Source organism: Larus michahellis, chromosome 3, assembly GCF_964199755.1.
Source record: "Larus michahellis chromosome 3, bLarMic1.1, whole genome shotgun sequence".
Taxonomy (NCBI): domain Eukaryota; kingdom Metazoa; phylum Chordata; class Aves; order Charadriiformes; family Laridae; genus Larus; species Larus michahellis.
Genome location: NC_133898.1, coordinates 43,023,918 through 43,051,783, shown reverse-complemented (window position 1 = coordinate 43,051,783; position 27,866 = coordinate 43,023,918). Strand labels below are relative to the sequence as shown.

Sequence of the window (27,866 nt, the reverse complement as noted above, 5' to 3'; positions counted from 1 at the left end):
AGAGGATTAAATACCTTTTTGTGTGTCAGCAGTTCTAGCAACTTATTTCAGGGTGAGGTAGTTTAGTTCAACCCAAAGTAGAAGTTTGTCTTAGTTTAATTTTTGCCTCTTTTGATAATGTGGTATAAATTTTCATTGCTGAATGCTGCAAAAGTTGGTCACATCTTGTAAAAACTGTAGCTAACACTTAAGTCTGGAGGCATTCCTTCCTGGGATCTTAATATGTGACATAAAACACTGATAACAATCTGGGAAAATTCTGGGGATTTTTATTCAGAGGAAAGACATGGAAAGATCAAATTCTTTCCAGGCTGAAACTAATTATTATTTAATGCTATCTTGTTTGGCTACATGGAACATTGGGCCAGGAACAGCTGAATCAATAATCAGTCTAGCAAGAGGTATCATTATATTTTGCTTTGCTGTAGTGCTCTCCAATGCAATTAAACAGCAAATGTGAAGGTGGACAAAACAGTATTTAGGATGGAGTACAATTTGTTTCCATTTTATCTATCACAGGTTTAGATATTCCAGTACAAACACTTGCAGGATTTTGCTGAGATTGTCGATAGTGGTTTTATCAAGGTTTTCTTCTGTGTCCTCCATGGTATGCCATACTGCAGGAAAAGGGGATGGAATCAGATGTAGGACTGGAACCCCTATAAGGAGGAAAGTGAAATTTGGAGAAGAAATATCGGAGAAGTTCTGTTAAGCCAATCGATATGTCGCCATTTAGCAATAGATTCAGGTAACTACTCAATAAGCTGACTTTATAGAGCAGTGTGTGTCACTGCAGCTTCCTCTTACCTTCTCGATTTCGTAGTGTTTCCTAAAATCAGCACCTTCCTTTTCTTTGAATACTTTTCCCTCTTTTTTTTTTTTTTTTTTTTTAAGGCACTTGTACCTAGTAGTTTTACCATGATACTTGCTTTTTTGGCTTTTTAGATCCTTTGCATTGTAGTTGTTGATGCCTTGTTTAGGAGCTACAGAAGGGCAGAGCAACCACTGCAGCTCCCCAAACTGAAAACTGATTAACGTGTTCTTGTGACAGTGTTAAGATTGAGCACTTTTTGAAGCATTTTTTTAGTCCTCTCCATAAATACAGACATACAGGGTGTCTGTATTTTTGCTCTGTAAAACAGAACCACTGTTGTCCTCGGATAAAAGAACTTTTCACTTTAAAGGATCCGTATCACTGCATATATATATGTGTGTATATATATGTAAGTATGTATATATACCCATCAAGCCACCTATACATACTGCAGCTTTCAGGTAAAAGAGGAGTTAAATTAGTCTTCTGCTTCCTGATTGCTTTTTGGGGGAGCATTGTTTCTCTGCAGCCTCTTTCCCATTTTATTGCTTTTCCCCTCTCATTTTTCAGCTGCATATCACTAAGGAATCTGTTTTCTTCACTAGGTGTTAATTGTGTTATTAGTAAAGGTTTTGAGGTCTAGTCATTGTTTTCCCCTAGCAGCTTCTCCCATGTAGGATTTTTGATGTCCCTGGACATACATGTGATGGCCGTGTGATTTTGTTGGACCTGGGCCCTGCCTTGGTGTGAAAAATGAAAGATTTGTGGAGTTGAAGAGCCATTGACAGTAACCATAGCTCAGTAAAGAGAGCACTTGCTTAGAAGTGGAGAGGTGTGGCTGCTCTTGTGCCTCCTTCCAGAGCTGTGTCCGCATTTTGCGTTACCCAGTAGTTAACAGAGCACAAGCAATGGTAAAATGAGGGGCTGGATATGAAGATACCTCCCTCCTTTCCTAGGCAGATACCCTCTTCTTTGAACTAGTGTTACATTTCTTTTTGGTAAACCTTCCTCTAGGAATATAACTCTTGTGGTCCTTGCTGTACAGTGGAAACCTTCAATCAACTTTTACTAGATCTACTGTCCTTCTTTGGCCCACCTTAGTTTTGAAGATGCTCTGCTGAGTGCTTGAACCAAGAAGGACATCAAATCCATATCTTGAACTTGCACGAGTGCTTTAATCACTGACCTGTAGCTTGACAAGGTGGCAGCAGTAGTACAACTGCGTTCCCTTTCTTTAACTGGATCCCAAAGGAAAAGAATGAACACAAAGTCAGAGGCTATGGTGTTGGTGTCTTCCAGGAGAAATGATTAGGTTGGGAATCCCACTTGCAGGTATGTGCCTAATTCCAGGAGGGATTTCAGGCATATTGTGTCCTTTGCTATTTCTGCTGGCTACTCTATGCACCTTTCCCACCCCTCAAGCTGACAGCTGTGAAATCTCCATTCTCTTTAGGGAATGAGGATGTCTAATTTGAGTATGTGAGTTTCTGCAGAAGTCAGTGCCTTCAGATTTAAACAGATAATAGTGAGCATTACCGTAACTTTGACAACAGCTATTTAGAGATTTTTGTAGTCTTTGAAGATACGACCCTTGAGCGTTTCGCTGCTCCTAGAAATAGTAACTAGCTGGCTAGTGCGGTATGTAGTGAGAACCCACTGGATCAGAGTTGCTTATCTTTGTAGGACACTACTGCTGCCAGAAATTTCCATTATCTCTGTGCTGTTGGAGCTGTGCTTGTGCAAAATGAGGATGGGTATGTTTTATCGCTGCTTTTTTTCGGGTATGTTTTTCAAAGCTGTGACTCTTGGCCTGCATAAAGTTGGATTTGGAAGCCTTGAGTTGGGGCAAATAAGCTTGAAACACAGGATCATATGCACTTGCTCATTTGCTAAATGATGCATTTGTTACTGTCAAAATATAAGAGCTTCCAGTACCTCTTAATAAAAATGGAACGTGGTCATCTTCAACCAAGCCTCGATGTAAAGTAGTCTGGAAATACTGCCTTTCAACAAGGTGATCCTTCAACAGATTCATGTTGTGTAGCTCTTGCTCTGTAATTGAAAATGAAAGTGATTATTACAACTTTTGGACAATATGGGCATGTTAGAACATTTGAATTGTTTTTCCACTCACAGGGAAGCTTTTTCTGTGAAAGAAGAAAAAGGAGTTGGTGACTGTCTTTTGCATTTGTTTAGTACTTAGAAGATCTCAAGATTGGGGATGAGGTTTGACAAGGCTGAGTGCAAGGTCCTGCTGCTGGGCCGGTATCCATACCCACTGGGGAATGGATTAGAGCCACCCCACGGAGGAGGAGCAGACAGACATGAGCCAACAACGCATGTTGGCAGCCCAGAAATCCAGCTGGATCCCAGGCGGCATCCGTGGCAGGGCGAGGGAGGTGATTCTGCCCCTCTTCTCCAGTGAGACCCACCTGGGAGTCCTGCATTTGGACTGGGCAGTGTTAGATTTACAGTTGGACTTGATGATCTCAAAGGTCTTTTCCAACCTAAATTATTCTATGATTGGTGCTATTATTTACAGAAGTGAGAACTAAACTACAGAAATAAAGCAGTTCCCAAGAGTCACAGCGACAATCAGTAATAGAATCTGTTTCATGGCTTCCAAGTGTCTGTGAATCTTCCTCAGTTATTAATTAAATATTAAAATCTTCTTACAGGTTTAAGATGCACCAAATTTAACATTTACATTTTTAAATATTATAAGTGTCAAACAAAAAAGTAATCTAAAAATCTGATTTACAGGACTTAATACATTCAGAAACTACACTCTAAGCTTTCAAATTCACCAAAAGCCCATACCCCTCTCCTTACCAATTGCTTGAAGCCTCTGAAACCATCGAATAGTGTTTGGAAAATAATTGGGAAAGACTGGGTTTGGTGCACCAATTAAATCCAGTAGTACAAGCAGGTCCTATAAATGAAAGAATCTTTAATACAGAATTCTTTACATTACTACAACATCATCAACAGCAGCAGCAGCAATAATGAAACCTCTTGGTTCCTGTATAGGTCATTGGTGGCTCTGGCCAAAGATCTAGCTTTTCTACTGCGATGCCTGAGAAGAACCCATTAGCAGAACCTGATTCCAATCTGATGCATTTTGCTGTCTTTATGAGGAGGAAAGCGGTAGGCCGCTTTTCTGTTCCTCAAGCTGAAGCAGACTGTGTTGCTTTGTTTGCAGTTTGTGTGTTATATCTCTTTAAAAGAAAAACTATGGTAGGTGGGGAGAAAGAAGAGGAAATTGCTTCTTCCCCAGAGAACAACAAAGTCTGTCAAGGGAAAGACATTTTATGAGTCACAAGATACAGCGACAGAAGAAAAGTGTCTCAGCAGTGAGCAGGGAAACTAGAAGGCAGGAGGGAGAAGGCAGCAGACAATCAGAATGTTCGTAGGAATCAAAGGGAAACTAGGAGCTTAGCTAGGGGAGATTTGTTCATGGACCGATACTATGTCCATGCCCTTTCCTAATCACTTTGAATTATCTCTCTTGAAGAAGGTGGGTATCCTAGTTTATATTCTAATAAATTTGTATATTTTGATTTTTCCATGACTCCTCATATTTGCATGGAGAAGGTATACGCTGATTCACCTGAAAAGCTCTTGCCAACTCTCTATTTTAGTACCTTTCATAAAGTTTCCACAAGTCTGCCTCTAACTTTGGTGGGGTTTGTGGTTTCTTGGGAATTTGACCAATTACTTGCTAATGAAATATTAAAAAAATGCAATTTACTATTACTCATTAGGGAGGTGGAAGCCACTTACTATGCCCTGCAGCTGATTTGTGGTTGTTGAACCAGGTGGATGTGGAGTAGATACCATTTTTTGAGCTAAGTGTTGAGATCCGTAGAGGGAATCAGAAGGGGACCACCGGACAAAGGCTTCTTCACCATCAAAAAAAATGAGCTGAAGTGAAAGGTCTGGTCTTGACGTTGAGCTGGTCTGTTGGAGGAAGTTAAAAATAACATAACTGATTCTGGCCAGAACGTTAAATACAGGACAAATGCTGTAGTCATATAAGCAACATCAGTAGGGGTATATTTTCAAGGTGTACCCTATGCAAACCTTCCTATGGCTGTTAAACATGGATTATGGTGTAATAGTAGTAGCGATCAGTCATTATTATTTATCTAGCACACTGACATGTTTCCTCTGGAAGAGGGTAGATCTAGATTAGATACCAGGCAGAAATTCTTTACTGTGAGGGTGGTGAGACACTGGAACAGGTTGCCCAGGGAAGCTGTGGATGCCCCTTCCCTGGAAGTGTTCAAGGCCAGGCTGGATGGGGCTTTGAGCAGCCTGGCCTAGTGGGAGGTGTCCCTGCCCAGGGCAGGGGGGTTGGAACTACATGATCTTTAAGGTCCCTTCCAACCCAAACCATTCTATGATTCAGTTTGGTATCATTTTGTTTCTGGTTAAAAGACTGATTTTCTTAAATGAAAGACATACTTTCATTTCTGATTTTAGTGGACATGAGCTGAGGATGTTGAGACAGGTCTGCAAAACCAGGAAGCAGAAACATCTCAAATAATGAGGAGACGTGTCAGCACCAACACCTGATCTGAGTGCTAATATTATTACATGATAGTGCCACAAAGGAGTAATATCTAATGCTATAGTTGTGCATCAGTGGACGTGAATTATGTATTTTAAAGTTGATGGCTCTTTGAGGGACAAAGAGCAGTCGGTCATGAGAAGAATGACCATTTCTTTTCCTTCAGGGGGACTTGCAACCACCTAGGTGACTTTACCCTAAAACCAAAGCCCAAGAGAGTAGAGTAGATACGCCCTTCCCTTTCAACAACCAAAAATATCACAGCAGTAAAAACTGAGAACATATATGATTAATGTATTTAAGGTTACAAAGGAGACATCTATTTGAAATTTCTCCCCAGTGTAGAAAGAGTCTTCTTTCTCTCTCCGTTTATTAACTGAAGCCCTGTTTGCACTGGCAGCATTTCCTAATAATGCCTAACCCCAGTTCGATTCCGCAATATGAACAGTTTTGGGAACTGTAGCCTTGGTAGTTGCCATAAATATTTTAACCCCTCTATAAATTAATGTTACTTCAACTGAAATTGCATGATGTGGTTAAAAAGGTGGGGTTACCGGCAACAGTCATGTCCTGTACGGGCTACAACTCCCAACGAGCTGGAGCTGATCCAAAATAAACAGTAGTGGAAAACTTCTATAAAGTGTCGCTCACGTAGGCAAGATGATATTGATTATGCTTACAGTGATATATGGATTTCTCTAATGGCAATGCTTTGCTGCCCTTTGTCCTTTGCACAGGACAGAGCTCTTTTGATAGCAGTCATTTTGCATTACATTCTGGAGGAAACTGTGTTAATGCCATTTGAAATTTAGAAAGTAATATTTGTAATTATTATTATTACTACTGTTTAACACATTACCAGGACTGAATAATGTAGAGAGATGTCTTTGCCCTCTAATTTTAAGCTTACTCTATATAAACTGGAGAAACGTCAAGATAAAAATCACAGCTTCAAGTCAAAGTATAAATAGATTTGGCTGAAAACATAAGAGTCTGTTATGCTGCTATGAGCAGAGCAAAAAGGTCATAGCTAATGTATTAAGCAGATGGATACCAAAGTATACTTTGTTAACAGACTGTACAAATGGAAGCCTGTGCAAAGTAATTAGACTGCCTTTTGGTCAAATGCTGTCATCTTACATGATAAAACCATTTAATAAAAAAATGATGTATTGCGAAAAATTCCAGTCTTTAAGTCAGTGTGCAGGTTGTTCCATAAATAACCATTAGGCAAATTTATTCTAAATGAAGCTGCTAAATGAAAGCGTCCATATTACAAAAGTGCTTTTTTTTTTGTGACTAAGAACATTGGCATATTCTTAATCTTCTAATTCTTAAATATTCTAATGTCAGAAGGCACCAAATCAGTTTCTGGAAACAACTGCCAATGAGTAATCTTAATACCCGAGCTGAGTGTATTCCTGACGCTCTGTAAAGCGTTTGAGACCTTTTCCTGTGAAAGCTCCATTAGTGTATGACGAGAAATATTCTTCTGTAAATAATAAATACTGAACCAGTAGATGGCACTCATGAATCTGTAATCCTACAAATTTGTAATCCTGCAAGCTTTTAGAGCTAGTAGGATCAATAGATTTTTGCGCCTAGCAATGGCAGCACTCTGAAGCATATTTTCATAGCATAGGTAACACAGACGCATAATATTTTACTACTACTTGACTGTTTTCCTGTACTTGGCCATTGCTTGTTTCATAAATAAGCTACTAAAATTGATAAAGGAAAACAAGAAAAGCTTGAAATTGCTGTGGGATGGAGGGACGTGAGTGTAACTCTCCTGCACAGCAATTAGTTCATCCATCTCCCAAAAAGAGTACAAGTGAGAGATTTTAAAAATGCAAGATTCAGAAAGCAACAAAACTTTGTCAATGACCCTAGATGTTACTGGATATGATAGGAGCTTCTGAGTTAGGGTTCTGTGCCTTTTAGATCGAAAGGAGGACTAGATCTTGCTGAGTTTATGAAACATGTATTAATCATCCATAAATTGTTATTTTCATACAGAATCATAGAATGGTTTGGGTTGGAAGGGACCTTAAAGATCATGTAGTTCCAAGCCCCCTGCCCTGGGCAGGGACACCTCCCACTAGGCCAGGCTGCTCAAAGCCCCATCCAGCCTGGCCTTGAACACTTCCAGGGAAGGGGCATCCACAGCTTCCCTGGGCAACCTGTTCCAGTGTCTCACCACTCTCACAGTAAAGAATTTCTTCCTAATATCTAATCTAAATCTACCGTTTTTCAGTTTGAATATAGTATATATTTATTAGATAATTTTTAGATGGTCACCCTTTGCATAAGAAGTTTTAACGTGATAATGTACTCTAAAGCAGTAGATATAGATCTCTCTTCTGTTCTTCTCGAAGTCAACGGGAGTTTTACGATAGGCACAGCGATCAGAGAATCAGGCACGCAGGCTGTGGGAGAGAACATGAAAGTGTCCTAAGGCCTATTGCTATTGCAAAACCAAAATGAAACAAGCAAACTACCTTGATTAACTGAAGCCTGTTATCCAGGGCACGTGCCAGCTCCAGTATCATAGCACAAGGCACTGCCGAATCAGTTGCTCCTACAAATGTTCTCTCCTGCCATTGCTGTCCAAAGAATTTTGAGTCGTAGTGGCAAGCAAGTACTAGATGGCGTTTTGCAGAGGGGTTGAGAGTGCTGATAATATTTGAAAATGTTTGATATCCATATGGTGTGTATCTCTGAAATGTGTCTTCTTCAATTTCCCAACCAGCCTGTAATCTTTGAAGACGGTGCTTGATGTGCTGCAATTAAACAAAACAAAAGATTAATATTGGTTGCTTCAAAAAGATGTTGCAGGCAAACTGTCATTAGCTAATTAATAGTGGCACTTAAGCTTATTTCTGTCAGTTTGTGATATTTTTAAAAGATAAATTTTATAGCAAAAAATGTAATGTCACTATATAAAGTAAGCGACGTCTTTGCTATCTTAGGCTCTGTCTCACTTGCTTTTCATGTCTCCCTTTTGTCTTTGGAGCCTGAGGGTGCTTTGAATCCTTGCCCATTAATACGACACATTAAGATCTTGATCTCTGAATTTTCCAGGCCAGTGTTTTTTCAGGTGTAACCAGGGCACATCTAATGTTTACCTCTTCAAATCTAAACTCAGTTCTGTCATTAAATTAAAACGTCAAAAGTGACAGAGAGGTTGTGGCTATTTTGACAATTACCGCACATAGATGCCACAGCAGTATAAAAAAAAAATGCTGTTGGGTTTTTTAACTTCTGTGAAAAAAATCTGTCTTTCAGTGGCATTAGTTGTTTACAAAGCTGTAAGAGACGGTCTGATTCCTTTAAAGAAAGAATTAAACATTTCAGAATAATCTTTTATAAAAGGAAATCTGGTAAGCGTAACTCATGTAAAAATAAAAATGAATGCTATAAATATATAAGAGAGGTTATTCATTTTAGGTAACTTCCTACCTAAAGAGAATACCTCTTACAACCCCAGTTATACTTAGTACAGAGTTCTGGCTAACTCTTGTTAGAGGGCCATCTCAGTTGAGCAACTTATTTTTATGGGTCCCCAGAGTGCTTCCTCAAGGCAGATTCCTCTCTTTAAATAAACATTAGAAAAAGCCTCTAAGGGGAAAAAAGAAAATAGACTTTGAAGACTTGTCCTGCTCTTGGTGAAGTCAGTGGGAATATTGCCATTAATTTTAGTGCTAGAACAAACTTCCATTTTGTTTGTGGTCACCCTCTGAAAGCTTTTATGGCGTTGTATGGTCTATCTGCTATCTGTAGGCTGAGCAAAGGACATCTGCTATGGATTAAGAGGAATATACAAGCCTGGATGGAGTTCCCAGTGTCCATGGTTCGTGACTATCACTAGCCTTCTCCCTTGAAGGAGTCCGATGCGTTTTCTGTGTTTTAACAAAAAAATGTCATCCATTTCAAACTCCGTTGTGCTTTGACAAAGGAGGACTCTTCTTTTTTTCCTTTGTTGGGTGCCTGCTTTAGTACATGCTGTTACCTTGTAACAGAATGATCCTGTTTGAATATGATTTGTGGTTTTCTAGCCTCCGCTCAGCTGTTTTTCTGTTATTCTCACTTTTTCCCCTTTCATTTGGCTACCTTCCAGGGTATCACTAAAGAAACCACAAAAATAAATCCATAGAGACACGTACACGTATGCACACACACGGCATAAAAAAAGCTGTGTTTTTCCAATCTACCAATTGCAGAGTAGCAAATAAACTTATTGTAGTTCAGGTTATCTTGGAGCTGTTGAGTCACTGCTTAAAAGGTAGATAAAGGCTAGTGCTATACTTAAACCAGTGCTGTGCTTTGTCATGTCGACCATCTAGGCTGCCTGCCGGTTTGGGCCCCTCCAACCCCTTTTCGTGTTGAAACACTTGTCTGAGGCAACACTCCAGGGAGTGTACCAGCACAGGAGACCTCTCCAGAAAAGGGGTGTGGGGGATATGTAATTTATTTCATCCCTGTGTAGGATCCCAGGGGATTTGAACCAGTGGCCAAAAGCCTGTGCGTGTGAGGAAACAGACAATTGTTGTGTTGTACTTTGGGTACCAAACCTGAGGCAAGCTTTTTTAATTTAAAATGTAAACTTCAATATGGATTTTTTTTTTCCATCATGCTGTGCAGCCGTGGAAAATAACGTCAGCTAAAGTGCAAGCTGTGTCATGTAGGCTCTATGCAGTCTAGACTTGAACAATGAGAGAGTTCATTCTACCAAATGAAAGGAATGTGTCCGTCCCTTTAGTGATCACTAAAAGCACTACCAGAATACAAATAGTAGATGTTATTAGAGGTTTTCAGGAAACGTTGTCTTACCTGTCGTACGACATAATTTCCTGGTGATCCTGAGTATCTTTCTATGAGGATAGGGCGCAAATCATTCTCCCACATTTTAGAAACATCTGTGTTTGCTGCGACTTTCTGAATAGCATCAGAATGTAAAATTCTTGGTTGGTGAGAATACTGCAGAAAGGGGAAAAAGGGAAAGATTGCTGTACCTATAACTGTTACTAGACCTTTTTAACCATACTTTTCTTCAGAATTACAGTAAATGTGATATATTGTGCTATTTTGATTTACTGACAACAAAAAGTAATCTTAAGAAAAGCTTTTGTCTCATAAAATATTGACATTTTAAAGTTCTGTGTCTTTGATTTCCATGCAAAATGTACTACTATTAAAAACATGTGAGAAATTTTTACCTACCAGCTGTAAAATCTCAACCCGTGATTGGGTTCTCTCTTTTCTCGTATCTTAATTCTACACGCGTAGTCACGTCTGCATGACTATGTATGTAGGCATGTGACCTTCAAATGAGGTTTCCATTGGGGCAAACACCAGAAACTTTGTTTTTAGTAGTAATATTTGGCTTTGTGTTGTGCCTACATTATGAGATGTAGTACTGCAAAGAAAAGCGTAAGCTAGCTCAGTCCTGGAAAGAGTGAAGCTGTGTCATCGCGGCTGCTGCTGACAGTGGTATAACTGGTGTGACTACAGGGCATAGTGCAGCTCATTTGGGGTGCGCTGGGGTATACATCAGCTTTGTGACACAGGGGTTAACCTCAGAAGTGGCAGCTTGTTTCCCGTGACAAGAGCTAGTAGTGCTAGCTACTTCCCAAGCTTAGGCTGTTGCCTAAGCATGGACCTTTAGAGCTATTTGAGATGACCTGGAGGAATACTTGAGACACATGTCATGGGGCTGGCAAATATGTCAAAGATGTTCAAGAGCCTTGTGCTGTTCTGGAGTGGTAGCTGAACGCCAGGTGGGATCCCCAAGGAATCTCAAAAGCCCCTTTGGGCATCTGATTTGAACCTACCCAGTCTCTAGCAATTGTCTTCTCGGGAACTTCGTGAGTCACTCCTGGTTTTATAGATTCCTAATTTAGGCACTATTATAGGATGCTCCTGTCATATCCATTCCTTATTTCTATCGTAGAGGCTTCCTTCTACTCCTGTCTTTCTCCCACTGAAAAATCCTAGTCTGTTTATTTGTTCTTTGATCAGAGCTGCCTTATGATTGATAAGGTTTGCTGTCCTTCAGTGTTCTTTGTCTACCTCATCCTTTTTGAGATGAGGAAAGGGAGGGAAACTGGAACATGAGCGCACCATAGCTTATAGTGTAGGATAATGGTATTTTCTATTTTATTATTTTCCTTTCTTAAAACTGTTTAACAACCGACTTGCATTCAGGCTGCTGCTGCATTGAACTGACATTTTCACAGATGTATTTACTCTAACTCCGTCATGGTGTACGTTAACGAAAAATAAAAATATCATTCCCTTTCCTTTCCCATGTGCATCAATTCACATTTGTCTGAAATGACTACTGAAACTGATTACTTGGCCAGAAAATGTACTGATCTTGAGATCTTCTGCAGTCCTGTATAATGACCTGTTATCTTAATTACCCCGACTGACAAATACTGTTAAAAAATGGGCTTTGCCTCACCATTTGTCTTTTTTTCTACTTCATTTTTCTCCATTCATTTCTACCCTTCTCTCTTGTCCTAGCCATCTGTCTATGTGTGGACCCTTCCTCTAACTCCACTTCAGCTTACTTAGTGAAATTAAGTAGAAGGGAGACACAAAGACGCTGAATCCTACAATGCTGATTTTAATATAGTATTTAAGTTTAAAGCTGAATTTTAAGACTGTAAGGACACCAAATTTTAGGATGTCCAGTTAACATTTTTTATGCTAGCAAATTTAGACATGGGTTAAAGAAAAATCACATTTCATCTGGTATAAAGAAGAACTTTTACAAGTTTGGAAATTATATTGCAGAAGATGCATAAAATGTCTTTTGAAAGACTAAACATTTAATACAGTGAGATTTACACCAATGTAGAAAAGGCACAGGCAAGAGAAAATGTTGTCAGGGAGCTGTTCTGTTTGGGAGGAACGGGCTGTAAGAAGAGAGTCCAAAGCAGCTACATGCTTCAGAAGAGTGTGGGAGGACAATTTAATTAAGGAAGTTCAGAAAATACACCTTCAGTTGAACAAGTGAAGGGCTCAGTTAGAATCGTCTCACTTCTAATGTAGAGCATGTCTGGTAGTTGTGGTCATTGAATCACTTTGCAAAGAAACATTATTATTATTGAAGTACAAATGTACGAAAACACTTCAGAAAAGAGGAATAAATTCCCATTTCTAATAATAGGGAGATCTTCAAATTTGGGAAGTGAAAGGAATTACAAAAGCAGTCATGAGATAAAAGAGAAGCAGAATGAGATCTGTAGGTGACTCAGTCCTTACACTGTTGGTCAATCTCTGTTTCCTCCGTGGCCACGGCAGGGATGCAGGACAACATATTTATGGCCTTTTGTACTAATTTGCATAAACTGCAAGACTTTAACTTCTGCAGGTAGCCCAGACTTACCTTGCTTTTGGTATATTTCAGCTCAGTGCCAATGGAAGTTAGCTTCCAAGAACTCTTAAGTTCAGGACCTGATTCCTCCTCCTCAATGAGAGAAGGAGGAGAAGGTCTGTACGCTGTAAGACTTTCAACTTCTGGCTCCCACATCCCTTTTGGGAGAAGGAACAAAAGTTGTTGAGGGACAAGAATTTGATGAGGAAGAGGAAGTGGTTCTTGGTTAGTGCCTGCACGGGCAGAGGATTTCAGATGCTATGGTTCTGCGGTTAGATACTACTTACATCATTGGCAAGTAGATTTGACTAACTGGAATGGAATGAGATGAAGAATGTATTGGTACGGCTCAAGGGGGCTAAAAAGAAGGAGCACTGGGGCTACACACTTGTACATTGACTAGTATGACTAAAGACTTAGCCTCACATATTCTTATATATGTATTATATATGTACGTATACATGTATTATGCATACTATAGATGTATCGTGTTACAGATATGTAGTCTATACATGATATATATAGTAAGATACAATTAATAGAACAGAATGACAAAGTTTTTCTTTAAAAAAACCAACCAACCAAACAAACAAAAGAACCCCACAAAACCAACTCTTATTTGAATGGGGAGTGAATAAAGTTAAGCAGAAAGGGAACGACTAAGGGTGAGTGGAAGTGTATGAGGGAAGCGTCATTTTGTCAGTTTGTCCTGGACTCTGATCTATCGGTGAAGAGAACAGAGCACTGGATTAGCAGAGTTCAGTCAGTTCTGGCTGAACTTTGAGTTCAGCTCTTCTACAAACACCTGGGGATGGGCCCCAGAAGTATATTTTCCATTTGGAAATTCCTAAACCCTTTAATTGAATGCAATTTGCAGTTGTACGCTCTCCCATGATCCATGTGGTTTAGTTCTTCACAAAGAAACTATGTATTTCATAATCGACCACTAAGAGTTGTTACACAGAGAAATCAGGGGTTTACTGCTTATTGCTGTTTTATTAGATGTTCTCTCGAGACTGCTTTTTTCACAAGTTCAAACAACATTTTGAATTGAAAACAGTACAGTATGGCTCTACGACATATTAGAATATTAGATCCTTTCAAAACAATTTCGCAGTAGCTATCAATGCCATCCCTACTTGTTTTTCCCAGCTTAGCGTGCATCACTGCTGGAAGAACTATTTGTTCTCTCAAACTAAGTCACTGTCCTCTGAATTACCGTGATCATGTTGAAAATTGGAGTGTAATAGTATGTTACATGGAATATAGTTTCGGATTTTGATCCCTCTTGCGCTGTTTGGGTTAATTCACTTAAATTTACGAACTGCCCCTGACAAAGCTTATCCCACGTGTGAAGAAGCCTTGTTTCTCTGCAGCCGTCAGCTCGGGCTGGGCGGGAAGCCATGTTACCGGTGCATCCTCACCTCCTGCGCGGGGCGTGGGCAGCCACCCGCGGCTGACACCCGCCTTGGCGCCCGAGGCGGCACCACGCGTGGGGGACCGGCACGGACCGCCGCCCGGGAAGGTGCCGCCGCCCCCCGCCCCCAGCCCCGCAACCGAGCGGAGAGGCGAGAAGAACCTGAGAAACGCAAACCGCGACCCACCTTCTCCAGGGTCCACTGCGCTCCGCTGTCCCTGCCGTGCACCAGGTGGAAGCAGGCGGCGGCGGAGAGGCACAGTGCCCCGAGCAGGAGGGGAGCCGCCGCCCCCTCGCACCCTGCCATCCCTCTCCTCTCCCCGCCGGCCCCTTCCTCCCTCCGCCTTCCCGAAGCTCGGGGGTGGGAAGGGGAGAGCCAGGGCCGGTGCCGGCGGAGGAGGAGGCGGGGGAAGGAGGGAGGCAGGGAGGGAGGCTGCTGCAGAAGCGGGCGCTGGTTCTCGCAGCCGCAGCTCCGCCAGCCTCTCCCAGCTGGTGTCCCCTCCGAAATGAGCCCGGTGCCTGGCACCACGTCAGCAGCGCCCGCAGGGCTGCCTGTGACCAGCCCGCCTCCCCCCCCCCCCCTCCTCCTCCTGCCCCTGCTCCTCTTCCCCCGGGAGGCTGGCAGCGGCTGCCGATCTTCGCCGTGAGACAAGCTGTAGCCTGCGGTTTCCCCCGAAAACCCGTTTTGTGTTTCCAGGGACGGCTTTGGAATGGATCGAGGCTCTCCGTGATCTCGGGGCGTGTGAAGGTGGATGGGGAGCCCCGGGCGCCTGAGTGAGGGCTCTGTAGGGCGGCTTCAGGCGCCTGCTGGGAATGGGCCTTGGTCATCGCTCCTTACCGATGACCAGTCTGAAATGAGTATTCGTGGAGGGTCTTGAGAGGCAAAGGTCTACAGAGTGGCACAGTTGTTTAATTTATTGTTTCATTAGCTCTTCTTACCACCTTTTTTAGGCCTAAAATGACAACGCTTGCTAAAATGACAGTCCTGTCTTCAGGCATTTTAAATTCTGTAATTATACTGTTAGCTACCAAGGAAGCTAGATTTGTGGTGAGGTCTATTTCGCAATAGACCACTTAAAATGATTAAACCAAGCAGATAAGCTACTGAGCACACAAGCCCTTCTGTAGGTCATTTGACATCACCATCCTTGCTCTGCAGTGTTGTAGGAAACATCTGACTATTCTGTGTCACTGATACTCTATTTAAAGTCTCCAATTTTCACATCATTCTTAAAGTTCAGACTTAATGCTAAAAAAAATTGAAAGAAAAAAAACACCCCACGCATGAAAGAAAGAAAGAAAGAAAGAAAGAAGGAAAGAAGGAGAAAGAAAGGAAGGAAGAAAGGAAGGAAGAAAGGAAGGAAGAGAGAAAGGAAGAGAGAGAAAGAGAGAAAGAGAAAGAGAGAAAGAAAGAGAGAAAGAGAGAAAGAAAAGAGGAAGGAGGGAGGGAGGGAGCAGGAATAATCATCTTGCTGCTCTTAAGCCTCGGATGGGAAAGTCGCATCCTGGAAGCTACGGCTTTGCAAGTATTCAAAGTGTGTGTGAGGGTAATATTAGAGAAAGGGAGCAATTTGTTGATTTGCAGATTCTTGACCCAGATTCCACAGATTTCCTAGAAAAGCTGATGGATCTGCTGCCCAGCATACAGATGGGATTTCTGGTGGTGATAGTTTTACTGCAGATTCAGCATCCTTCTAGCTGATAGTAAGAATGTGGCCATATCCAAATTTTTTTGTATATGGGGAAATGAAGAGTTAATTTAAATCATTGCCATTTTTTGCCCCACAAAAGTCCACACATCAGCTTTGTTAGGGAATTGTTACAAATGCAAAGCCAAGTCACTGGTGAATAGGGATAAACGGTCAATCATTTGATTACCAAGAAAAATCAGCATCATTTAGAGATTCTTAGGCAACAGCCCCAGCACGTCAGCGGAGATCAAGTCACGGAAATTAGTTTAAATCCACCTACCAAGATGACAGTGATCCCAACAGGACTACACGACAGAACAAATATCTGTTGCCCCTCTATCAGATTTCCTGTGGTTGACTATATAATCCAGATACTGAACAAAATTTCTGGTTTATGTGCCAGGGTTCTTATACAATTCAGCAGAATTTTTTTTTTAAATACAATAGCTAGAGGAGAAATTTGCCAAGAATATAGGCTTGATTCAGGACTAGCTAACACTGTTTTCCCCGAAGGGATTTTGGTCCCACCGAGGGCTGCAGTTTTTGATAGATTACGAATTTGGCAAGTGTAAAGTCAGCTTAAAACAGTGTTGATCTCACCTACATGGGAAACACAGATAAAAATGTAAGTGCCGGACCAGATGCGTAGAGAGACTGAACAGGATTTTTTGAATGTGTTACTTTCAATATTTAGAGGGGAGACCTTCCTCCCCCCCACCTCGTAACCACCCCAGAAAGTTCATTGTCTAATGATATAAGGAAGACTGAGAGAGAAAAAAAAGAATCTGTTGAAATGTAACAGAAATCAACAGAAATCAGAGCAGTTCACAGCTGAATAGAGAATTACGTAACTATTTTTAAAAATAATACACAAAGTTAAAAAAATAACAAAGGTGACGAATGTTTTGTTTTTTCCAGGGATTATAAAGGAAAAACGTTTTTTAGTCCCACTCCATGCTACCAAATTGAAAAGATGTCAACAAATTGCTCAGTGGTCAGCTGTTCTATTTTATACATTTTAAATTTCTGGTTTATTACCGTGAAAAATCAAATAGATGTAACCAGATACCATCTAGAGAAAAAAAATATTTGAATAAAAGCATACATTATCTGTGAAAATACAATCTGTACATCGCTCTTTTCCTGTAACCCTGTTGATGTGACAGTGCCATCTACTGAAGTCCCGAAGGATAGGCGTTAGAGGCAGCATTGTCAAAAGCTTTTCCTTGTGCTGGCACTGCAGCATATAAGCGTTTCAGCCCAAACCGCTTCTCGGAAGCTGAGGCGGGTTCTCTCTCATTACCTTGGTTATTGACTCTGGAGAAATGAACTGTCAAATGCTGTGGGCCGAATGCAGGACTGTTTTCGCAAAAAGGAGGACTCCTGCACCTTCCGCTGTTTCAAATACAGTTTTGATGCTCAGCTCTTTCAACTGGCAGCCTCATGGTAGGGAGAGGAGAGTAAGTGTGGTTTGTTGTGTTTTGAATCCGCCTAATATAAGGCAGTTTAGTGCCTGAGCTGTGGCTGATTTGCCGGCAGTGATAAACCAGCAGTTAGAATACACAGTCTGAGATTTCCAGTGTTTGGCAGCCGGGGCTGCTGCATATTCAGAAATCCGTAGGCAGCTCTTCCAGCCCAGAGGGAAGGGGTGGTGGGGCTGATGTTCACAAACAAGCACTCGGGCCTGCAGGTGCCTGGTTTTCACGTGCGCCCTGTGAACCTGAGCTGCTGTTCATCCCAGTCCACTCGTCCGCCACTGCTCTTGGTGGGGTTGGAACAGAGCCTTGATCAGGCTGTGGAAGTACCATGCTTGGTATTTCGGGTTTAAGAGATTCTGTTTCCATGGGCTGATGTACTCACAAAGTTTTACTAAATGAAGTGCATGGGTGAACCCTAAACACTTATTTAGGGAAATAACTTTATGTTTATTTCAGAGTCTGTACAATAGGACTATATGATGTGAATAAGGCTGTCCACCCGGTAGGCGCAAGGATTTGTGAGATCATTCTTTAAACTAGTGGGGGGATTAGTGAATGCCAAAAGGTCAATTACGTGTAATTAATAATATAAATATATATTTTGTTTTCAGTGGATTTATACCAAAGTAAATTTTGATTCCATGTTTCTTAAGCCTATCCTAAACTTTTCACTGTTTTGTTGGAGGTGGATTTTAGGACAAAGTTCAGCTAAGGGCTCAAACCGAGACGATGAGGTAATTCAGAGACACATCCACAGTTCAGGATTGCATCCAAACCAAACCTGAACTCCTAACTCTTTTTCAGTTTTCTTACAGGGGGGGAAGAAAGGAGACAATGCACTGCAAAAAAAAAAAGAAAAAAAAAGGGGGGGAAAAGAAAAGCATTTTGAACATTTTGTCCATAAAGATATTAGTTCCTTTTTTTTGCAAGCATTTCTTGCAGATCTTGTGAATCCTAAATGGGGGCATTTGGTATGCAAGATCAGTGTCAAAAGCAGTGAAAAATGCTCATGGCAACACATGCTTATGGAATTTCTCAGACAAATGCACCAGTCACGTCTCCCAGGACATTGCCTTCTTTGTAATACAGTTAGATGATATGAGAATACTACAAACATCAGACTGGTGAATAGATTATGTTTATAGATTTATGTTTAGATTAATATATTACATTTCCATTTTCAGATAGAATTCGGCATTAATTTCAAACTGGAAAAACTTGTCATATTTTTAGAGTTATTTGTTCCAAATGCAGTTTGTCTGTCTAGACCTAGTGGTCCACATAGAATGAAACCCAGGTTTTTTTTATAAAAGCAAGTAAATGCAATAAAAGTTACCCCTATTTCCTGGTACCTTGTAGCCGTAAGAGAGAGCAAGTTGTAAAGTGCAGGTGGCTTCAGTAGGGAAAGCTCTGAGGTGTGAAAACAAGCTAACCATCTGAGGGAATGATGTGGGCCCTGAAACAAGGTGAAGAACTTTGATGAAATCCACAGGAAATCACTAATGATGGTAGTCACAAAAATAACAAACCAGAATGCTCGGCCTGTCAGTTGTTGCAGAGATGGCTGATGCCGTTCATGATGCTGCGCTGTAGAGTCACACAGTGTCAGCTGTGCGTATGCACAGATGTATGTGCTGCTCTGTACATAAATGCTGACATGCAGAGCCGCTTTCAGATGGGTTTTACTCAGAGGTCTTTACAAACAGAACAGTTTTAGGGTGCTTCAGGAGTATTTGGTTAGTAGAAAGTCCCACCACACAAATACTTATAGCAGTTTGTTTTGTTTTGTCTGATTCTGTTCTGTAGTCCATAATAAATGATTTAAACTAATCCATCTTCTGTTCTAATTTATGAAAAAGCAGCTATTACAGCTTAGTGCAGCAAATTGAATGGCACCAAGCCTACTGGATGGTATAAAGCTGAGCTTCTTTACAAAGAAGTATAATCGTTGCCCAGTGACTGTGGTAATACCTAATATCCATCTGGTATTGTCCATAAACAGCTATTTTTAGGGCTGTTACTCAGAATGTGAGAAACTCACTGCACTTTAAATACTCTAGAGTATGACTCCTTGCTGTGCAAAACATCAAAAATCATGTTTATGGAGGCAAGCTCTATGTTTACAGTGGTGGCGTGTGGGAGTCCCACTTTAGAGGAAAAAGGAAACGAAGATTGCTCAGTTATCTGGTGCAGAGCTTTGGCAAGAACATCCTCTATTCATGGAATAGCCTTCATTAAAAAGTCCCAGGGTGTTTTTTAGCATTCGAAACCAGTTAAAAGCAGAATCAGCCGTTAACTGCTACAGTTTTAGTTTAAAGTAGTTCCAGATTTCAACAAGGAGCAATTTTTATTTATCAAATAAACTGGCTCCAGTCAGAACATGGAGCTGGTTGCACTCTGTATCAGCTGCACTGTGTGAAGGTTTGATGCAAAGTAGGGTGAAGTAAGCGGAAAGACTCCACTCAGCTTCAGTGGGTTTTAGGCCAGGCCTCAGGAGTATAAGATGAAGGAAATGAGAAACGTACGTTACAAACAGCACTATAAATGACAAAGCACTAATCTGCTTCTCCATCTCGTCTCGCTGAGATGAGAATTAGAAGCCTTTGAATTTCCGTTGACGGTTTCTCTTTTCCAAGTGTTTTCAGTCTGGTATATAAACTTCAGTAACTTCTTATGGTAGTGGATATTATTTTAAGACTCATGCGCAGAAATGGAATCCAAACTCAAGAAGAAAGATTATGGGTTGGTTTTTTAATGGGGAGCTTTCAGTCTGGAGGGAGATTAGAAACGCAGTTTTGCCTTGTGACCAGTTTTATTTAGTACTTTTGCTAAATGCGTGTTTGCTAAACATCTTGCATGCAGAGATTTGCTGATGATGCAAGTGTGGCATCATTAACGCAGAGCAGGAAGACAGGATTTGGGTGAATCAGAGTATTAGGAGGAGGGGGAGGCTGCCGCCTAATAGCAGAGAGGGACAGCCATGTCCGGAAGGGCCTGGAGAACTTCTCTGGTAAGCGACAAGCTCATCGCTGTGGGCCACCAAGAGAGGCGTGGGGATCGTCAGACACGCTGTTTGCAGACAACCCTGTCGAACTACCGGGTCGGAGCGGCCACAGAAAAGCCCGACGCGCTCCTGTGACACACCAGGTCAAGTATTTGCTGCGCAGAAATGAAGGGCCCGGTCCGAGGCCCTGGGGAGATCTCCTTGGGGCCACCCACGCCCCGGAAAGGTGAACTGAAAGTGGCCGCAGATGGAGAGGAGGGTTGCGGCGGGCAGCCCGGCAGGCCCGGGGCGCTCCCTTAGGTACAGCGGGGAGGGGCGGAGGAGCGGAGGAGCTGTGGAAACCCGCGGCCGCCGCTGGCACGGCAGCGAGCGGGACGCGAGCTGGCGCCGAACCAAGTGTTTTGGCACCGACGGGGGGCCGGAGGGGCGAGGCGAGGGCGGCGGCGGGGGCCGGAGAGACGAAGCGCAAGGAGCGGCTGGAGGCGCGGCCGCGCCCCGCCGTCCCGTTAGCGGTTCAGGGCAGCAACCGCCACGGGCAAGAAAACTAACGGAAACTCTTTCGGCCGGGCCTGCGCACGCGCCGCCTCGCTCGCCGAGCCCCCCCGCTGGCGCGTGGCGCGCCGGGGCTTGTAGTTCGCCCGCGCGCGGCGCCCCGCGTCGCAGCGGGGCCGCGGGACTACAGCTCCCGGCAACCCCCGCGGGGCAGCCCGTCCCGTCCCGGGCGGCTCTTGGTGTGTGCGGGGAGCCGCGGGGCTGCGCGGCGGGTGAGATGCGCGCGAGGCAGCTGCGGTCCGGGGGCAGCCGGCGCCTGGCGGGGCTGCAGGTGAGGGCGGCGGCGGGACTTGGGGGGAAGGGCATGGGCGCCGCCGCCGCGGGGAGGGGGAGCCGGGGGGGTGGGTGGGGGCCGGGCCCGCCGCGCCGGGGAAGGGCGGGGGCGGACTCGGAAAGTTCCTGCCGCGGCGGGAGCGGCGACGTAGCCGCCGACCCCGGCGAGGGCCCTACTCCGGGGGGTTGCGGGGAGGGGAGGCCCCCGCCGGGGTGCGCGTGTGGGGGAGAAGCGGTGTCGCGGCGGCAGCTCCGCCTTGGCGCGGGGGTGCCCCGGGGTGGGGGCGACGGGCCGAGGCCACATCATCTCCGGAGAGCGGCGCCGCGGGGAGCTGTGCCGGCAGGGGCGGGTCGCCCGGCGGGGATTTAAACCTGGGAGGGACAGAACGGGACGGGACGGGCGGTTGCCAGCCCGGACGGGGCTGCGTGACCCGCGACAGGCAGGACGCGTCTCGCCGCCGCGCCGGCGGCTCCTCCGCCGGTCCCGCCTGCTCCGGCCCGGCCCGTGGCGGCGGGGAGGCCTCTTGGTCGCCAGCCCACCCGCAACCCCAGCCCTGGCACCTGCGGGCGGCCTCGGGGTCGGCGGCGGGGCAGGGGCTTCAGTCCATCCCGGCGGGAACCGGGGAAGCCACCGGCTGCCGCGGGGGTAAGAAGGGGGAGAGGAGCCGCTCGGAGCGGGGCTGGAAGGTCCGTGTGGTGCCGAGCAAGGGGGAAAAGGAGGGCGAATTCAGCGCCAGGTGTTAGAGAAGCTGCTTGGTTTGGGAGCAGCCCCAAAAAGAAGGGGAGAGCAGGCTGCCAGCTGTGAGGCAGGGGCGGATGGGCTCCCTTCATAGCCCTTGGGCCTCTCTGCTTTCTGAGGTGTCAGGGGTTTGTTTTTTGTATGTGTATATATAATCATAAGATTAAATATAAATTTCAATATGCACTTATTTTTACTTGATATTCAGACTCGGTTTGTCCTGCCTGTGAAGCGAGCAGTTCCTATGGTTTTCTTTTCTTGGAAAGATCCATTCTTTCCTACTGAGTAGCAAAAATAAACTTAATGAAAGGCTTAGATTCAAATACACTTGGTATGAAAAGGCTTTGTAAATGCAAATGCATTATGCTTTTGGTAAATATAATTAACATTCTAATTAGGCAGCTGTAGGTGAGCTTTCACAGCATGTTTTCGCTGTCTAAATTAAACTTGCTTCATAGACCCGTTAGTTCTTTCACATTGTATGGCTTTTCTACTTTCTGTTATGTTGGTCAGGCATTGTCTTTTAATTCAGATGCACCCCTAAGGCTTGGTATTTGCTGTCTCTGGTATCTGTGAGAAGTAAGGGAGAGAAAAGCAATATGTAGAAAACCAAAAATAAGTCATCTTCAAGCAAAGTTGAAGGCACTATGAAGCTGCTTTCTTAAGAAAGGTGCTTAAACGTTACTGTTGCTGCCCTTATTCTTCCTGTTTATGAGCTTCATCTGTATTGTGTTTAGTGTGTTCTTTAAGGCAGATGTTGTCTTTTCATTTGTTGTTGGTAAATGTCCAGTGACTCTTGAGTATTTGAAGACAACAGTTCGTAGGTACCGGTGCTGAAAATCCAGAAGGTATCAATTTGTTCTCTTTTCTGGAGCCCCTGTTAGGAATTTTTGTCATAGAACCAAGAGCTTATTTTCCTTCCAGTATTGCAATTCATGCACTGCTGTTTCCTTATCTACCTTCTAGAATACAATGGCAGTGGGGTTTTGAGTTATTACACTGGTGCCTGTCATCTATTAAATGGACTGTTTTACCAGTTATCAGCCTTACTTCTAATAAGGACAGTTTATATTTTCTGTGATAAACTGTGTCATTTCTTTTCTAAAATTTCATGTAATTTAATCTTAGTAATACTCTCTCTGAGATTTTTTTTTTTTTGTACGCAAGGGAAGGGAAAAATACATGAGCTTATTGATTTTTAGTGTTCTGTATTGATCTACGTTCCTTTAAAAACTGTTAGCAATACGTAGGATCTATGTATTTGAACAACTTTAGCATTCATAGCAAACTTTTTCTGTGGCAGAAGTTGCTTGGGGGATCTAAAAATGATTCTTTTCGAGCATTTCAGTTGCTCATGAAGTGCTTGAAATAACAAATCAGGTAGCACAGCATCTTGTAACAAGTATTTTGAGTCCATGCTCATGAAATGATTTATTTTAAAGGGTTGTAGCAGACTTGCTTTTTTAATCAGTCATGTGAGCTTTAAATGATTATTTTTTTTTTCCCCCCAAAGGAACCAATGCTCAATTGCATGCTATGCATATCTCCCTACAGTTAGAGTTTGTGGAAGAAGTTCTTCAGTTGCCTTGAATAAAAGTATTGAAGTGGTATCCTGAGTACATGCTACGTAGAGGTTTTTTGAGTTCTGACATCATATATTTTTTGACATTTCAATGCATTTTAATACATTTCCTTCCCTACTCACCAACTTCTCAGTATGCACCTATGGAGCAGAGCAGAGCTGTGGTCTACTGTCTACTCACCCCCCCCCCTTTTTTTTGTTTTTTTGGTTTTTTTTAATTGTGCTTTGCTCTGCTAAATTACCATTAATAGAAAGATGTGGTAACATATTGGGCAGTGTTAGGTATGATATGTCTTGTGTATTATACAGCGGGAAAACAGTTAAGTTATAAGTACAAAGTGTTACTAACATAACATATTTGAGTACAAGGAATTGGCAATCCTGCTGCTTCAAAGTAGAGCGGTTATGACATTGCTATGCAATTTTATTCATTTCATGTGAAATAACAGCTTTATCTTTTCCCCTACAGGCAGAGTACAACGTTTCAAAATGCTGGAGATTATCTGGGTGAAGCTAGAGATTACATTTAATGTGATTGTGTCTTCAGACATTCTGCTCCTGCATTTCATGAGCTAAAATATTTCATAAAAATGAAATTGGATACCTTCACTGATCTCCAATATAACCGTGTCCCGTGAATTCAGAGAAGATTTTCTGAAGGAGGAATAGATTCATCACATACATGGACTTCTGTTGTTGCTCAAGGATACGCTTTTTTTTCCCCCCATTCTAAAAGGCTATCTACATGAAGATGAGTCTGCATTTAAGATATGATCTGTGGAATTAGGTGAATGAGGATACTTTTAATGAGTTACCAACATTTATTTCCATCTGTGTTTCCAGCTTTTTTTTTTTCTTAATACATAAAAAATGAAGGACAAGTATAAAACAGCAGAGGTGCTGTCTTTCTTTGAGGCCTTTATGTAAGCCTCTGTTGTCCGGACGTGGTGCTAAAGGACAGACAATCTGCTTTTGATCAGCCAGTTGTAACTGCGGAAAGAGAACCTTTAATTTAAAGTAACTTACAGCTGAAATTATTTTACTGTTTGGCTTGCACAGAATGAAAGGGAAAATTAAGTTTTACTTGTCAGGGGTGTTCTACTGAACTAAGAAAGGGAAAGTTATATTATCCTTGTTTTCATTTCAAACCAAGAACTGACAACGTATTTTTCTTAGAATTTGACTACTAGGGAGATCTTGACAGAGAAAAGCAAGTCAGATGTCAGCAAACGACTCTTCTCCCCCATCCTTACAGAAGTTTTCCCCGCCTACGTGTCATGCTGTTGCACCACAAACCCCAACTTTGTCTTCAAGTCCCCAGTCGGGGCTCTCCAGTCGACTCTCCAATGGCAGTTTCAGTACCCAGAGCCTCACCAACTCCCGGGGCTCTATGCATGGGGTCTCCTTCCTTCTGCAGATTGGTCTCACCCGAGAGACTGTCACCATTGAAGCTCAGGAACTGTCCCTCTCTGCTGTTAAAGACCTCGTGTGCTCTATAGTTTACCAGAAGGTATGGTATAATGCTACCGTGTTCTGCTGTTGGCCAACACTTGTTGTTTTGTTACAGACAGTAATAACAATGTGTGACTGGAATATGCCAAGAAGTTTCGTACAGTGACAAAGATCCATGTTAGGTGTTTGCAGTTATGCACAAAGACGTTTTGCTAACTCACAAGAGTCACTTAAAAGGAGTAAACTGTCCTTTTACTTTCTTGCTTGTGAAATGTAGTAAAAGAAGATGTAGGAGTAAATTTCCTGCGAGAATTAGTTTTCACAATATGGAGAATATGTTTTTTTCCTTTCAGTGGTTGTTACCGGTATCTTAGGTTACTAGTTTGTGCTTAGTATTGTTAAGGAGTATTCTTGCAACAGTATAGCCAGCTGTAATGAAAGGACCAATTGTGGCTACAGAAATGCACTGCAGGCCTGTAGAGCTGCTTGATACTAGCTTTTCTTTTTGTTTCTAGTTAATAATTAACACCCCCACCAAACAGCTAATATTGTCCTAGTATTGTTTTTCCATATAAGGAATACATGCGTTGCTCTTTTATGAGAGGACTGTTATCAGCATAATTTCTATTAAGAGCGGGTCAACCAAGAAATAAAAAAATCTTAGCATCCTTTTCAAATGTGTCTTGGTTAAGCTGTTGCAAGTTCTGACTCTCTAGGAAGGAAATAACATTGATCTTGCTGTTTTTGCATCCAAGTTTTATCTTTATTTAGGTTAGGTAGGTTAGATCCTACTAAGCAACCTGAAAAGTAGTTAACATTGTTTCATAAAATAATGAAGAAATAATTGCTCTTTTCCCTCAAGGGCAAGGGTGGATGAGAGGGAGAGAACTGAAGGTAGATTATTTTGTAGGGAGTTGTTTTTTCCATGTCTTTAATTGTTATGCGTTGGTTTTTGTGGTTGATTAGCTTTATTAGATGGTTCTTTTTCACTAAATAGCTTGAAGGAAAGTAAATGCAAACACTACATGAACTCTCATTTGGGTATGCCTGTGTATCTTTTTTTCCCTCATCTCATAACTTACTGTGTCTTACATGTTTTTACAAAATATTTGACAAGCAAGCTGACTTCATTATAACTTTTTTGGGCTACCAAATGTAGTTCAGCATGTTAGTTCCTTTCTGAGAGACAAGTTATTTAGGTCAATTTTTTTTTTTGACTATGCATGTTAGGTGCACTTTTTTGCAGCCATTTTAGGGGCCGCTTTTTCTTTCTGTATCAACTCCTTCTCTTTGCGTCTGCGTATTTCCTGTCTTCTGTCTTAAAGATGAAAACAAATACATTAACACTTATTTTTCTTTTTCCTTTCTGTTCTTTTGGCAGGCTCAGCTAAAAGCTTAGCTCAAGTTCTTGTTATAGCTCAAGAAACTTCTTATATGCTGAGCCTAATCTTCTGCAAAACTGATGAGGATCTCCTGGTCAGTTTTCTCTTTTGTCTGGCTTTAATTTAGTTTATGCTCACCTGCAGCTGATGCTACCAGCAAATTACTGCTCAGCAAGAACATGTTTGCAGGCGGCAAACTGATCAGGAAACGACCTGATGTGTGGTGGATTCATCTTTCATAAGTAGTTTTGCAGCCAGTGCACAAGTCGCAATATCCTCCTTTCACCCTCTATTTGACAGCAGTATGACCTGATGTGACTTTTTTCTTTCTCTTAGATCTGGTGACTGTTGCAAGTATATTAAATATTCTAGTATTAATATATAGATAATTTTGTATTTATGTAAAAATTGTGAACTGTGTTCTTCTGTGTACTGTCATGCATATGGCTACTTGTTTTTTTTCCAGTCGAAAGCTTTGAAGCTACTGAGTATGCCTTTGAGATTTAAGAGTTTTAAAGTTTCCCTGTCGTCTGGTGTTCCACAGCCTGCTTAAACTGTCTTTTCTTGACTGGCTCCTGGCTCTCAACTTCAGGGTACCATATAGTTTGTTCTTGTGATAGTTCTGTAGTTAGCAATATCTATTTACTATTGCACTTTTTCAATGAAAAAGGAGGAGTATCTTTTTTTTACTTGGAATCATTATAGCTTTTCTTCTTATTTGAATGGTATCTTTACTAGAATCTAATGGAAGTTTCCTTACTTATTTTTAACAGTGCTTTTAAATCACATTTCAGACTTGTATTTCTCTACATATCTGGAACAAAAAAAAAAAGTTTCTGATATCTTTCCTCATTTATTTAGGAGGTTGAACTGCCTGCCTAACTCTATTTGAGGCTACAATTACAGTATCAAAAATGTTGATCAGGACTTACAGCAGATCTCTGAGGAGGCTGGATTTTAACCTTTGTAAAAATAATTATAGCATCCTTAAAGGTTTTCAGAAAAAAATTTACGTGTTACCTTTATTTCGTTCGTGGAAATTAATCAACTGGGGGGAAAACAATCCTGCAAGAGCCAGTGTTGGAGAGCAGTTTAGTTAGGAAATAAGTACTGTGTTTACCTAATCGTTTTTCATAGCACTTTCTGTATTGCCAGTCTTGCTGTATTGTTGATGGTCAGCTGTGCTTCCTGCTTGAGACACTGCTGTTTGGGGTAGCTGGTTCAGGTTTTGCAGAAGGGTAATTAAAAGTAGCATCAGCAGAACTGAAACTAGAGAGGCATGTGTCTGCAAGGAGAGTGGGATGAGTAATGCAAATATTTGATGTGTCTCTTAGCTCTGTTAAAAATGTTCTAAACATCAGGATAGGAGCAAAACCTTTTTTTCAAGTTTAAAATTAGATTTGGGGAGCACTATGTTAGGTGTATTGTATGTTGCAATGCTTAATAGAAGTCCTTGGAAAACCCAAACTTTAGAATTCATGGGGATGCTTCAAAAGATTCTTGGTTATAGTCTTAATTTGCTCTC

At 42.2% G+C, this 27,866-nt stretch overlaps 2 protein-coding genes across 3 annotated transcripts in view; one reads left to right on the top strand and one right to left on the bottom strand.

Annotated features, from left to right (window-relative positions):
- Positions 1-249: 249 nt before the first annotated feature.
- On the bottom strand, positions 250-14,755 carry QPCT (glutaminyl-peptide cyclotransferase). 2 transcript variants are annotated; one of them, XM_074579929.1, is made up of 7 exons: positions 14,376-14,755; positions 10,221-10,367; positions 7,889-8,170; positions 4,598-4,774; positions 3,647-3,746; positions 2,750-2,866; positions 250-659 (listed from the first exon to the last, which is right to left on the bottom strand). In XM_074579929.1, the coding sequence occupies exons 1-7, from the start codon at positions 14,493-14,495 to the stop codon at positions 514-516; spliced, it is 1,089 nt and encodes a 362-aa protein (XP_074436030.1). In that variant the 5' UTR covers positions 14,496-14,755; the 3' UTR covers positions 250-513. The 2 variants fall into 2 exon arrangements, with proteins under 2 accessions (XP_074436030.1, XP_074436031.1); XM_074579930.1 differs by having other exon boundaries at positions 4,652-4,774; positions 14,376-14,709.
- A 6,322-nt stretch (positions 14,756-21,077) lies between these two features.
- The window catches only part of PRKD3 (protein kinase D3), a 47,230-nt gene continuing 40,441 nt past the window's right edge, over positions 21,078-27,866 (top strand). The window contains exons 1-2 of the mRNA XM_074579921.1: positions 21,078-21,184; positions 23,977-25,017. Coding sequence (XP_074436022.1) covers positions 24,727-25,017 — 291 coding nt within the window. The 5' untranslated portion in view covers positions 21,078-21,184; positions 23,977-24,726. The remainder of the gene's footprint in view (positions 21,185-23,976; positions 25,018-27,866) is intronic.